The sequence below is a fragment of the Ursus maritimus genome, unplaced genomic scaffold (assembly GCF_017311325.1).
Source record: "Ursus maritimus isolate PB19 unplaced genomic scaffold, ASM1731132v1 scaffold_6, whole genome shotgun sequence".
In the NCBI taxonomy this organism is placed as follows: Eukaryota; Metazoa; Chordata; class Mammalia; order Carnivora; family Ursidae; genus Ursus; species Ursus maritimus.
The window spans coordinates 33,391,320-33,405,345 of NW_024426774.1; the positions used below are offsets into that span (position 1 = coordinate 33,391,320).

The 14,026-nt window shown below is 36.8% G+C and overlaps 1 protein-coding gene across 4 annotated transcripts in view; it reads left to right on the forward strand.

Annotated features, from left to right (window-relative positions):
- The window catches only part of EML4 (EMAP like 4), a 152,328-nt gene that overhangs the window by 112,130 nt on the left and 26,172 nt on the right, over positions 1 to 14,026 (forward strand). For all 4 annotated transcript variants that reach the window (XM_008700190.2, XM_008700192.2, XM_040623146.1 and 1 more), the window contains 4 exons: positions 7,294 to 7,445; positions 9,211 to 9,336; positions 9,423 to 9,554; positions 10,280 to 10,347. In XM_008700190.2, coding sequence (XP_008698412.1) covers positions 7,294 to 7,445; positions 9,211 to 9,336; positions 9,423 to 9,554; positions 10,280 to 10,347 — 478 coding nt within the window. The remainder of the gene's footprint in view (positions 1 to 7,293; positions 7,446 to 9,210; positions 9,337 to 9,422; positions 9,555 to 10,279; positions 10,348 to 14,026) is intronic.

Sequence of the window (14,026 nt, forward strand, 5' to 3'; positions counted from 1 at the left end):
TTTTATTTTATTTTATTTTATTTTATTTTATTTTATTTTATTTTATTTTTAAAGATTTTATTTATTTATTCGACAGAGATAGAGACAGCCAGCGAGAGAGGGAACACAAGCAGGGGGAGTGGGAGAGGAAGAAGCAGGCTCACAGCGGAGGAGCCCGATGTGGGGCTCGATCCCACAACGCCAGGATCACGCCCTGAGCCAAAGGCAGACGCCTAACCGCTGTGCCATCCAGGCGCCCCTGAAGTTTTTATTTTTAATGGATTGAAAAAGAATAGTAATGTAGTAAAGCATCACATAATCAGACCCTGTTACTTTAGAATTCTACTTGTTGGAATTGGGGTCCTGCTGAAACCTTTGTCTTATCTATGGATATTGGTCATCTTATAATAAATAATAAAACCAAACCCCTATAAATTTAGAGATATTATTTTCTAAACAATTAATGATTAAAACTATCCTTATCGAGTCTCAAAAGCCTGTTTCCAAGGATCTTAACAGCTGATAATTAGTAGTTATTTATAGTATAGTAATAAAGAATGATAATCCTAATTACTACATTTGTGGCACATTTCCTACCTTTCTCCTCTCCTTTTCCCAAAATAGCAACAGACTAGAGGGTTCCGTCCCCCTTGGGCTGGGTCTGGTGGTTTCTGTGAGGGCAGTATACATGTCCATGTTACAAAATGGGAGAGAGGAGGGAAAAAGAATAAACTCATAGTTTGGTCCCCTTCTTCTTTTTCTTACTACGGCCCCTCTTGCCAGCCCCCATGGTGGTCATTGGCATTTCTTTAGCTTTACCTCAAATTGATTGTCCTCAGAAATACAGATATATTCTTTTATTTTTTTAAAATAATTTATTTATTTGAGAGAAAGAGTACGCATGAGAGAGCACAAGCAGGGGGAGCGGCAGAAGGAGGGGGAGAGGGAGAAGCAGGCTCCCTGCTGAGCCGGAAGGCCTATGTGGGACTCCATCCCAGGACCCTGGGATCATGACCTGAGCCAACGGCAGATGCTTAACCGACTGAACCATCTAGGTGCCCTAGTACAGATATATCTTTATTTTTATAAAGTCCCATTTGCACCCGAACGCACGAGTCCACTTTGGCCTTTCCTATGGTAGATGAAAAAATTCGAGGAATGGCACTGAAAATAGCCTTTTTTTCAACCCCATTTTTCCTTATTGTTTAAGAAAAATAAAGCTGAAAAAATATCCAGAGTACCGTGCTTCCTTCAAAGTAGAAGGTTATGAGAGAAAAATTATAGACCTTGTTCTAAAATCAGTGAGCTGGGAACAGAGAGAGATCCTTTATTAACAGCAACAGGTTGTAGCAGCAGAAAGAAAACTAGCTGAACCAATCAGACTCTTGAGAATCGACAAGAAAAGAGGTGGAGGTTGACAGGGAACCAACCGGGGGTTCCTGAGACATTTCCCTTAGGAAATGGCAGAGCGGTGCACCCTGGTTTCTCTTATTCATCCATCCTCACCTTAAGCACACTGAAACAACTTCCCTTTGTCTCCCCAGAGTCTCTGCATCAGACTGTGGAAATCATGACAAATAACTTATGAATAAGGGAATTCTTGTTTCTCAGAAGAAAAGCCCTAATTTACATGTCTGTCTTCTCTAATAGACTTTCCCAGGACTAACACAATGTCTGGTGTTTGGTACTAGCTGTTTGCAAATTATTTGTTAAACATTTTGTTAAGGAAATGACTTTAGTCTTACCTTTGGGTGTTAGTGTAGGAATAAAAGTTGATGAAAGCACTGTTTTCATGAAAATGTGGAATTTGTAGCCTTGTAAATTTCTTACGCTTGTGCAGAGTTTTATACTGTATTTTTGGGACATATACTACAATAGTGTTTTCCATATCCGTTCAGCTGAATTTCTAAGTTTGGTGGGTGAATTGGATAGAAGTTAATCCTTAAATTGTATTACGGGTGATCCTGATCTCAGTCAGTGGCTGTGCGTTCTTTAGCTTCTTTTGTCCGGTTTAGGTTCAAATTTCATAATAAGGATGGCAGTGGATTGAGGAATCTTAAGAAAAAAGAAAGAACAATGATGCTATCAACTACCTTTCCCACTCATCTGTTTTCTTTTTCCTGGGCTCATTTGCTCAGTATTAGAAATGTGAGGAAGAGCATTGTCTACCAAAACAGTGACTTAAATTGTTGACATGTTATCCTCCAACACTAAGCAGACTGTGTGCTGAGGTGGGAGGCAGGGAGAGGTTTTTATTTTGGTTCTTGTCTAAAAAACTTGTGGCTTAGCCTTTGTGCCAAGAAAATCTGCATGTGAACATATAGGAAGTAGGAAATCTAATCTTTGTAAACTGCTGGGCACATGAAATGGACTGTATTATACTCTGCCACATGACTGATCCTGTTATGGGCAAACTTGTTAAGAATTTTGTTTCTTCCTTTACATTTAAGGGTTTCGGTTCTGTAAGTATGGCTAGAGGAAGGGTTTGATGAGTGCAGTGAAATAAATGTATAAGCTTAGATCAGAACATTCAAAGTTCCCATTTTTAAATTCTTGCCCAAAATTTCAATAGACTGATCCGTTTTGCATATTCCCTGATATGTATTTCTGCATCCATGGCTGGCAGCCTTTTCAACCAAAAATACTGTGATAACATGTCTAATAAAGGAATATTTTTAGATGGCAGAAGTTTAATTTCATAACTGATTCATAAAGTGTACAACATATACATATGATTTGATATATTGTATATATGCCAAATGATTACTACAAATTCTTAAGATTTACTGTCAGGATCTTTCAGTATACAATATAGTATTGTTAATTATAGTCACCATGCTGTGTATTATTACATCCCCAGAACTTACTTATAACTGGATGTTTCTGCCTTTTGACCATTGTGACCTATTTCCTCCACCACCATCTCTGACAACCACCAGTCTGTTCTGTTTCTGTTCATTTTTTTTTAGATTTTTACTTGTGAGATCATATAGTATTTGTCTTTCTGTGTCTGACTTATTTCACTTAGCATAATACCCTCAAGGTTCATCTGTGTTGTTACAAATGGCAGGATTTCCTTCTTTTTTTATTCCATTGTGTATGTGTGTGTATACCACATTTTCTTTATCAGTTCATCTGCCAATCAACACTTAGGTTGTTTTAGTATTTTCTGTTTATCATGTGAGTACAAGGTACTTATTTCCTACCTATATGAAAAAGTTCAGATTTTTCTTTTATGAAATAATTCGTAAGTTTTAAGTGGGGGGAGGTGAAGTTGAGAATATTACAAGATCATTAAATTTCCATTATTCTTAAATCTTTGCCAAATTCCTCTAAGGAACTAAGAAACACCATTTTACGTGCTCTCCAAATAATCAGCATGAGCACATTTGCCCGGTTGCTAATAATATAACATAAATTTCAAAGTCTCCCTGACATTTGATTCCATAGTTAAATAGGCACAGAAAGCCCTCCAAACTATCCTTACTTGGCAGTCAAGGTAAACTGCTTTTTAAGGAAACTTTGTTTCTGTTAGAAGAAGAAAGAGGGTATTTGCAATTAAGCTTGGATAGACTTGGCCATGATTACAGCTGGAGGTACAATAGGTTTTTAAATTCAAGGATAATTATTTTTCTTGGTAGGTATTTCAAACATTACTTGGCTTAAATTGGAATGTCAGAAATACAGGCCCATAAGAAAGAAATCTTTGATAATCTGTTTTATTGGTAAATACTATCTAAAGGGAACTTTGATAATGTGTTTAAATTTGAAACACAAATTTTATCTCAGTATTAGGTCCTCAGGAAATAACTCTCATGGGGTAGGAGGCTTGAGAGTGGAAATCTCATGGAGCTGATATTACTTAGATATTTTTATTTTTGATGAAGGATTTGTTCCTCAGGTTTATTTTCTGTTTTCTAACATTCCATCATTCTAGGAAGATTTTAAGTGTTTAATAAGGTTGTCCTGTCTGGAAGTATGGAAGACTGAATTTAAAACAGAAAAACTATTGCATTTTTCTACATTCTGATGGAGATCCATGAAATTCCACATCTCTGCTGTTTGTAATTTCTTGCATGGTACCATGGTACTTTCAGACTCTCTTGTTAATTTGACTATGCATTAGAAAGTAAGCCCTTTGGCTCCCCCCCCCCCAACAATAAAAGTTCACACCTCAGGGTGCCTGGTGGCTCAGTCAGTTAAGCGTCCAACTATTGATCTCAGCTTAGGTCTTGATCTCAGGGTCATGAGTTCAAGCCCTACACTGAGCGTGGAGCCTACTTAAAAAAAAAAAAATCACATCTATCAGACGTCATTTCTCTCTTGGTCACGTCAGGGCCATGATCGATAATTGGTTGGCTGTCTTACTGGACACAGTTGTGTTGGTGTTCAATGTTTAAAGTATTTTTAGTTGATAAATGTTGTAAGCTGAGGCAGTTGATGTGAATAGCAAGTTTGTTGGAGTTCTGCTCCCAGCTCTGCGGATTCGAGCAAGCTCTAATCCAAATCAGGCAAGCCCTTTCCTTTCTCTCTGCCAAATGTACCCATCTCTTAAATATCTGTACCACTAGCTCCCTCATACTGAGTAATTTTTAGAGTCAGCTGTAGCATTCTTTTTTCAAGGATACCAAAGCCCTACAAATTTTAGTTAATTTTTTAAATACAATGGTAGCTCAAATAGATAAGTAAAAGTGAACAATCTCAGTGACAGCTCTATTGAGATGCAGTTCACAGACCATAAAATTCACCCTTTTAAAATGTACAAAATTGATTTTTAGTACATTCACAGAGTTATACACTCATCACCACCATGTAATTTCCAAACATTTTATCACCCCAAAAACAAACACTGGGCCCATTATCAGGCATTTCCCATTTCTTCCTCCCTTCAGCCTCTAGCAACCATTTGTCTACTTTTGGTCTCTGTGGATTTGCCTGTTTTGGACATTTCATGTAAATTGAATCATATAATATATGATCCTCTGTGACTGGCTTCTTTTATTGGAACCCTAGAGTTTTCAAGGTTCATCCATGTTGTGGCATGTATCAGTACCTCATTCCTTTTTATGGCTGAATAATATCATATATTATGAACATACCATATTTTGTTTATCCATTCTTCCATTGATGAACAATTTAGAAAATGAACAAGTTTTTTCAGTTTTGTTGAGATATAATTGGCATGTAATTTTGTATATGCTTAAGGTATATAATGTAATAATTTGATTTGATGTATGTTTATATTGCAGAACGACTACCACAGTAAGTTTTGTTTATATCCATCACCTCAAATAGTTATAGATTTTACTCTTTTAATGAGAACTTGTGAGATCTACTCTCTTCACAGGTTAATTTTCAAATATATAATGCAGTATTGTTAGCTGTAGTCACCATGGTGTGCGTTGAATTCCAAGAACTTATTTATCTTATAACTAGAAGTCTGTACCTTTTAACCACCTTCACTAATTTCTCTCAGTGAATAATTTTTAAACCTGTAATTTTTTTTCATTATTCCAAGTGATTTAAGATCTACTTATTGACTTATTTTGGCCATATTAAACAAGGTGCTACTTCCCATTTTTAGCCTCGTAACTAATTCTACAAGGTATCTTCCAAAGAGCTTTTACTCTTGCTCTCCTAGCCTCACTAGCCAGATAAAGAGGTTCATTGAGTTAAGGTATCATGAATACCAAAAAAGGAGTTCTCAGGAAATGAAGTGGTTATAGAGGGTCTGATGGGTGCCTGGCTGGCTCTCTTGGTGGAGCATGAGACTCTTGATCGCAGGGTCACGAGTCTAAGCCCTGTGTTGGGTGTGGAGCCTATGTAATTAATTAATTAAGAGGATCTGATTATATATAAAATATACACACATATTACCTACATAGCTGACCCTTGAACAAGGGGGGTTTGAATTGCATGGGTCCACTTATACATAGATTTTTTACAGTACTGTAAATGTATTTTTTTTTAAGATTTTATTTATTTGAGAGAGAGAGAAAGATAGCACAAGGGCAGGGGGAAGAAGCAGAGAGAGAAGGAGAGGTGGACTCCCCACTAAGCAGGGAGCCTGATGGTGGGGCTCAACTCCAGGACCCTGACACATGATCTGAGCCAAAGGCAGAAGCTTAAGCAGCTGAGCCGCCCAGGTGCCCTTCTTACAATTTTCTCAATAATATTTTCTCTAGCTTTATTGGAAGAATACAGTATGTAATACATACAACATACAAAAGATGTGTTAATTGATTATTGATGTTATCAGTAAGGCTTCCTCTCAACAGTAGGCTATTAGTAGTTAAGTTTTGGGATAAGTTTTGGTACACCTAACCCCTGTGTTGTTCAGTGGTCAGGGTTGTGTGTATGTGTTTATATATACACATATAAATTATTTGTTTTTTAATCTCCACGTGGACTTTACTCAAAGTATTTTTTTATGGACCTGCCTTGTCCCTTCCTGGGTACTTGTAAAGTGCTATGGGCATGTAAGAAAGCTGGGCTATATTCAGCCATCACATTGGTACAACCAGACCATTTTTAACATCTCTAGTTGGTCAAAAGCCACTGCTCCAGGCTACTAGTGCCCACTTCCACCCCAGTACCTTCCCAGTCCTCCATTTCTTAGCAAGTAAAGGAGGCAGTCCTTGGCAGAGCAGAGGGCCTCCACGTCAACAGTGTTTGTTTTTTTTTTAATATTTTTTTATTTGCCAGAGAGAGAGCACAAGCAGGGGGAGCAGCAAGCAGAGGGAGAAGCAGGCTCCCCGCTGAGCAGGGAGCCTGATGCAGGGCTCAGTCCCAGGACCCTGGGATCATCACCTGAGCTGAAGGCAGACGCTTAACCGACTGACCCACCCAGGCATGCCAACAGTGGTTATTAAATGTTAAATATTATGCCTGTTANNNNTCAGCAGGAAGTGAAGACTTCTTGGGAAGCTTAAAGGAACATTGAGTGAAGACTTGAGTTCTCATCACAGCTTTGTCACTAGCTATGTGGTATTGGTTAAGCCACTTCTATACTTCTGTGTCCTCAGCTCTAAAATCAGAAAAGTAATACCTACCCTACCTACCATGTAGGATGATTATAAGAGATAGTAAGTTCTGAAGCTGATGTATCCTCTGTTGTCTGTGGAATTATCACTACTTCAGCTTATCGTTTTGTAAGAATTATTTTGAAATGTTTTCAGAGTAACTAAATATTGACATAAATGCAAAAGGAGGAACTTTTGATTCTTCACTCTGTAGTTAAAATTTTCTTCCAAAAAGACACTAAAACGTTGGAAAATATCACTAGTGTTTTTATTTTTTCTCTCATCTTATTAGGTGTTTATCAGATCAGCAAACAAATCAAAGCTCATGATGGCAGCGTGTTCACACTTTGTCAGATGAGAAATGGGATGTTATTAACTGGAGGAGGGAAAGACAGAAAAATAATTCTGTGGGATCATGATCTGAATCCTGAAAGAGAAATAGAGGTAAGGATGAAAATTTTAAAATATTAAGTCTCCTGAATGCTTTTCTTTCATCCCACAATAAGTTAACACACTTTGCTGGGAAATTGGTGCACATTTTTATCATTTCATTCTCTCAAAAAAAGGAAAAAGAAAGAAAAAAGGACTATTCATTAAAGTAATTGGAAAGAGTAAAAAAAAAAAAAAAATATATATATATATATATATATATGGGGCAGACTAAGTAGTTTTTATTTCTGAGATTATTTTTTAGTGATTGGAAAATATAACCATGCAGACTTAAAATTAAACATTCATCATATACAGTATCCAACTCTAAGGTATAAAAAACCAGTTTGATTTTAAAACTTGAAAATAATCTTTTAAACAATGGGCTTAATGATAATCGCTAATTATCTATGTACGTGTCTGCTTCTTGTCATGCTCCAGTGTATCCACAACACCTGACAAGTACTCTGTGCTCAGGGAAAGTTTGCTAATTGAATTGAGGTCTCCGAAAGTTAAATGGTTAAGAATAGTATTCCACAAGTCAGTGATTCTCAAAGCGAGGGCAAAGTTCGCGGAGTTTGGTATTGCTTCTTTGTGTGTGTGTGTGTGTGTGTGTGTGTGTGTGTGTGTGTGACTTAAATTTTGAATTTATGCTGTTTTCAACACATAGTATGTTTTCCAGACAAAATCTTTTCTTAAAAAAGAGGATCCCAATAGTACTGCTCTTGGGTTTTATTTCCAAGAAGATAGACAAGAAGTCCAAAGAGTCACTTTATCACAGCCTTAGGTTCATAATGGAAATACCACTTCCTTTAATATTTCTTTTTTTCACAGATAACTCATTTCCTTTGTAATAAAAAACTCCACCATCTGGTTTATTCCTCCCTTTGCCACTTCTAACATCAATTTGGATTAGCTTTGGAATTCAATTATTTGTGCTTTTAGGAGCACTTTGGGTCCTCCTTCATAAAGAAGAATTGCATTATTTCAGTCATTGCTTGGGCTTACTCTCTTATTAATACACCTTTTACCAAGAGTATACCAAGTAGTGCATTAAATGAGATCGATCTCCCTAGGAATCCTATGAAGAAGGACAGTTATAACACTTCACAATATATTGCTTTTTAGTTAACAAAGAAATTTCACATGTGTTATTCCTACATATTCGGTATATATTATTTCCCCATAATACAGATAAATTTGTCTTAGGCTAAATGATGTACCCCAAATAACATAACTGATAAATAACAAAACCAGACCACATTTTTTATGTGGTCTAATAGAACTGTTTCTCCTACACCTAACCCAACTCTTGAAATCATATGAAATATAAATTTAAAATTAACTAAAGCAAAGAATGTTGATAATAATGCATTATAACTTCTGTGTAATAAAATGTAATTGTCTGAACAAGAAAACTTATTAGTGGGGCGCCTGGGTGGCACAGCGGTTAAGTGTCTGCCTTTGGCTCAGGGCGTGATCCCGGCGTTACGGGATCGAGCCCCACATCAGGCTCCTCCGCTATGAGCCTGCTTCTTCCTCTCCCACTCCCCCTGCTTGTGTTCCCTCTCTCGCTGGCTGTCTCTATCTCTGTCGAATAAATAAATAAAATCTTTAAAAAAAAAAAAAAACTTATTAGTATAATATTACTATGTGACTTTCAGATTTGGAATTCTGTCATTTATTACCCCATAATTGCTTACAGCTGTAAATGCAGTCTTCAGGCAGTAATTAATACATGTTGTTATGTGTATGGTGACTTTATAAATTTATATTTTAGGTTCCTGATCATTATGGAACAATCAGAGCTGTAGCGGAAGGAAAGGCAGATCAATTTTTAGTAGGCACATCACGAAATTTCATTTTACGGGGAACATTTAATGATGGCTTCCAAATAGAAGTACAGGTAAGATGTATGATTTTAACCATTAACTGCATATTTTTTGATGATACCCTCTGTTTCTTATAACAATGGGTATATTTCATTTTCAGGGTCATACAGATGAGCTTTGGGGTCTTGCCACACATCCCTTCAAAGATTTGCTCTTGACATGTGCTCAGGACAGACAGGTGTGCATGTGGAACTCAGTGGAACACAGGCTAGAGTGGACCAGGCTCGTAGATGTGAGTAAAGCAAAATGTGATCATGATCTCCCCACAGAAACTCCCTAAACTGGTAGTTGGGAGCAGCAAAGGAAAAAGGACTCAGTGTTGGTTAAAACCAAGTGTATTTATATAGTTTAGTAAAGGGGATGAGGTAAGGGGAGAATGTTTAGTCACAAAGTGTAACATGAACCCACTCTAAAGAAGCAAATTAGGGCAAAAGCTCAATTTTTCTGTCAGTTTCAGCAGGGGAAAAAAAAAAAAAAGATTTGACCTATTTATGGAGCATTAATTGTTATAGAAACGTTTGGGCCTCTGGTGGTGGTGCAGTTGAATTCAGTAAGCACTGCTCACTAACAGACTCTACTGTCTTCTTTTGGAGTTGATCTCTTACTGTATTTTCTCCCTCCCCCAGCCAGACAGCCACCTTTTCTAGCCCAAAGGTGTATACACGTTCTTTGCAGACTAAAGAACTGTATACATGTTTGTTATTATCCTTATTGTTCCACTGCCTAGCCACAAGCTGGCTGTCCTTTTCCCTCGCCACTTTGCCAACATAACCCTTCCTGCTCTGAAATTCTTTTTCCTCTCATATCAGTGTGGTATTTTTCATTGGCTACAATGAAGTTGATCGGAATTCCATGTTTATATGAAACCAGTTATTTTCAAATGTTTTTGCCACTATTCCCATAGATCTAGGGAGACTTTCTCATGTACTCCCCAACAGCTGTCTGTCTCTCTTCTAGGAACCAGGACACTGTGCAGATTTTCATCCAAGTGGCACAGTGGTGGCCATAGGAACGCACTCAGGCAGGTAGGGTCTTGAAGGGAAATGTGAGCTGAGTAATCTGAAGTGGTGGGATGTTTAATCATTATTCAGGAATGTTCTCAATCTGATCTAGAGATTTAATCTTTATAAGTGGCACACGAATATGCTTATTGCTCTTATCTGTTATGTATCCTCATTCAGTGATTCAGTAATTATGTCTTGAGCACCTGCCATTTGTTAGACACTACTGTGGGCATTCAGGCTACATCAGAGTGTAAAACGAAAATCCCTGCCATTGTGGAGCCCACATTTTAGTGTGTAGGTAGAGACAGCATAAAAAATAAACATTATAACTAAGTTAGAAAATGTTAAAAGCCATGGGGGTGGGGGTGGGACATTGAGCAAGAGGGGTTGGGAGGGCCGGGGTGCAGTTGCAAAAGATAGGAGTGGTCAGGATAGACTTCATTCAAAAGGTGATAATTCAGCCGACTTGACCCTCCTTGGTAGAATTTTCTCTGGTGTCAGAAAATTTCCTCGTTTTCTTTTAGGGAAGGGAACTGAAACTGAAATAACCCAGTTGAGCTTTTATAAATTACTTGTTCTATAGCTTTTGTAATCCTGTCTTTTTTCTTTAATGTTACACAGATTATAAAGGTATATTTCCTGAAATTGTTACTAATTACTTGTCTTTACAGACCTTATATAGTACCTTTCAAAGTTTATTAAGTAAGAACTTTCTCATATTTATTAGCTGTATATTTTTAATTGAGTCCTTTTTATTGCTTCTGCTAGTAAGTAACCTTCATCCATAAATAACTTAATTTCTTTATTAAAGAGGCTGAAGAAAAATACAAAGTAAATTTCCAAAAGTTAAACCTGTAGAAAATGTAGAATGCTGATTTCTAATGAGGTGAAACTATTGTGAACACACTTATATAAACAGTTTTGTTTATATGACAGATATTTCAGATCAGTTCATTTAATTCTAAATTTAGTTGTTTGGAGTTTTTTTTATAGCAAGTTTTTCCCTTTGGTTCTTGGATACAAATTAACACCTCTAGAAAGTCTCCTATACAGCACTACGAAATCTAGAATCATGGAGGGGTGCCTGGGGGATCAGTCAGTTATGCACGATCATACTTTTGATCTCAGCACAGGTCTTGATCTCACGGTTGTGAGTTTAAGCCCTGTGTTGGACTCCACACTGGATGTGGAGCCTACTTAAAAAAAAAAAAAGAATCATGGAAAAACAGGTCTCTAGTGATAAAGTCTGAAACATGGATGTATAATAAAGATGCTATTTGATTCTGAAAGAAGTGAATTTTAGAATTAGGCTGCTAGGGAGGGAGAGTAATTGGTGAAAACTTGCAAATATAGACAGCCTTACTATCTCAGATTTCTCCAAAATGCATGTTGGTATTAGATTATTACTTCAACTTAGACGGGAGTATGGCAGGTCACTTTGTAGGATTTGAAGGAAATTATTTTCTATTTTACAAATAAGTGTTAAGCACATTAGAAACAATCTGAACTATAGTACTAAACTTGTTTCCAGAAAACCACAAACGAGTTCACTTCAGATCTGTTTTTTGGGCAGATGAACAAATATCACAAATGCTGAAGTCAAAACCTTGTACTAAATTATTTTTATATATATTTTTTAAACTTTCACAGGAGTGCAATAAAATATTCATTGATATCTCCATTGCACAGAAAACCAAGACCCATGGAGCTTATCACTTGTGATTGAGCTGGGATTTCAACTCAGATTCTATATGGTTCCAAAGCTGAACACTTTCCACTACTCCATTAATACTCTTTGACATGTGCTGATGGTGTTGGTAGCATAACTTAGAAATATTGTAAGGAAAGTTTACCTTACACTGGCTGACATACTTTAGAAACATACACTATATATACAAAGGAATTAAACACTGAATAGAGTGCAAGGCTAGAGGGATTTGAATCATTAAGACATGCTGCTTCATTCGATGAATGGAGCTGGGTCTGTGTTTGTGTACGTACATGTGCACAATATATACAGAGCCTTGATTTTTAAGGAGAAACTGACCTGATTTAAATTTACTGAAGTTACTTTCTAAGATTTATGTAGCTGCAAAGTCATCATGAACAAGCTTAAAATGAGAAGTCACTCACTTAATTTACATGACTTAAACTAAAGCCAGTTGTTTCCTCTTGGAGTTGTGAATAGGAAACACCTTATAAATGACAGTGATGTGATAACTAAATAAAAGGTGGACATTATTTAGAACCTAGGGGAGATGTAGTTATCCGTGTTCATTCTATACATTATTCCTGTCTTTGGTTTCGTATCTGGTTAGATTCTGCTGATTCTTGGAGAACTTTCTCATTTATTTTTATTTTTTACATGGGTCTGTGCATACCTGGCTGTAATGTCTGAAACTGAAAATTACTCAGTGTAGCCATTCAGATTATTATCACTGACCCCTCAGCCTAAAAAAAAGTCACACTTAGGGCAAGGAATTTTTTTTTTAGTATAGTGCAACACATGTCCAAATTGGGCATGATCCGGAAAAGGTGACCAGCAAAATGTTTAAAGATCTTTTCATGTCCAAATCTAGAAATTTACTTGTTGGAATCAAGAAGTAAGCACAAGTGTGGGTAAATTATCACAGTGATAAATAAAATTGTCATTTAAAATAATATATTACTATTATAATCTCTAAGAGAAAAAGACATATAGCCCTAAGTGGACATAGTTCTTCCTTAGCATACTAATTCTCACATAATGATTCTTTTTAATAGCTGTATTGAGATATATACCATAAAAGTTATCCATTTAAAGTATACAATTCAATAGTTTTTAGTAAGTTAACAAGCTTTATCACAAGCTAATTTCAGAACATTTTCATTAACACAAAAAGAAACCCTGTACCCATGCAGTCACTCTTCATTATCCTCATCCACTTCCCCCAACCCTAGGCAACTGGTCTGTTTCTATAGGTTTGCCTATTCTGGAGATTTCATATAAATAGACTCCTACAATATGTGGTCTTTTGTGACTAGCTTCTTTCACCTAATATTTATATTCAAGTTTTTGTGTGGACATGTTTTCAGCTCTCCTGAGCATATACCAAGGAGTAGACTTCCTGGATCTTGTGATAATCAAATTGTTTTCCACAATAGCTACATCATTTGCAGTTCCACCAACAAAGTATAAAGGATCCAATTTCCCAACATGCCCACCAACATGCCATCCTAGTGGATATGAAATGCTTTTTTTGTTGTGGTTTTGACTTGCATTTCTCTGATGGCCAATGCTGTTACCTTTTTAATGCACTTATTTGCCACTTGGATAGCCTTTTTAGGAAATGTCTATTCAAATCCTGTGCCCATCTTTGAATTGGTTTGGTTTTTTGTTGAGTTGTAAGGATTCTTCATATATTCTGTATATAGTACCTTATCAGACATGATTTGCACCTATCTTCTTTTTTTTTTTAAGATTTTATTTATTTATTTGACAGAGATAGAGACAGCCAGCGAGAGAAGGAACACAAGCAAGGGGAGTGGGAGAGGAAGAAGCAGGCTCATAGTGGAGGAGCCTGATGTGGGGCTCGATCCCATAATGCCGGGAACACGCCCTGAGCCGAAGGCAGACACTTAGCCACTGTGCCACCCAGGCGCCCCGCACCTATCTTTTGTTCTGAGGGTTGTCTTTTCACTTTCTTAATAGTAACATTTG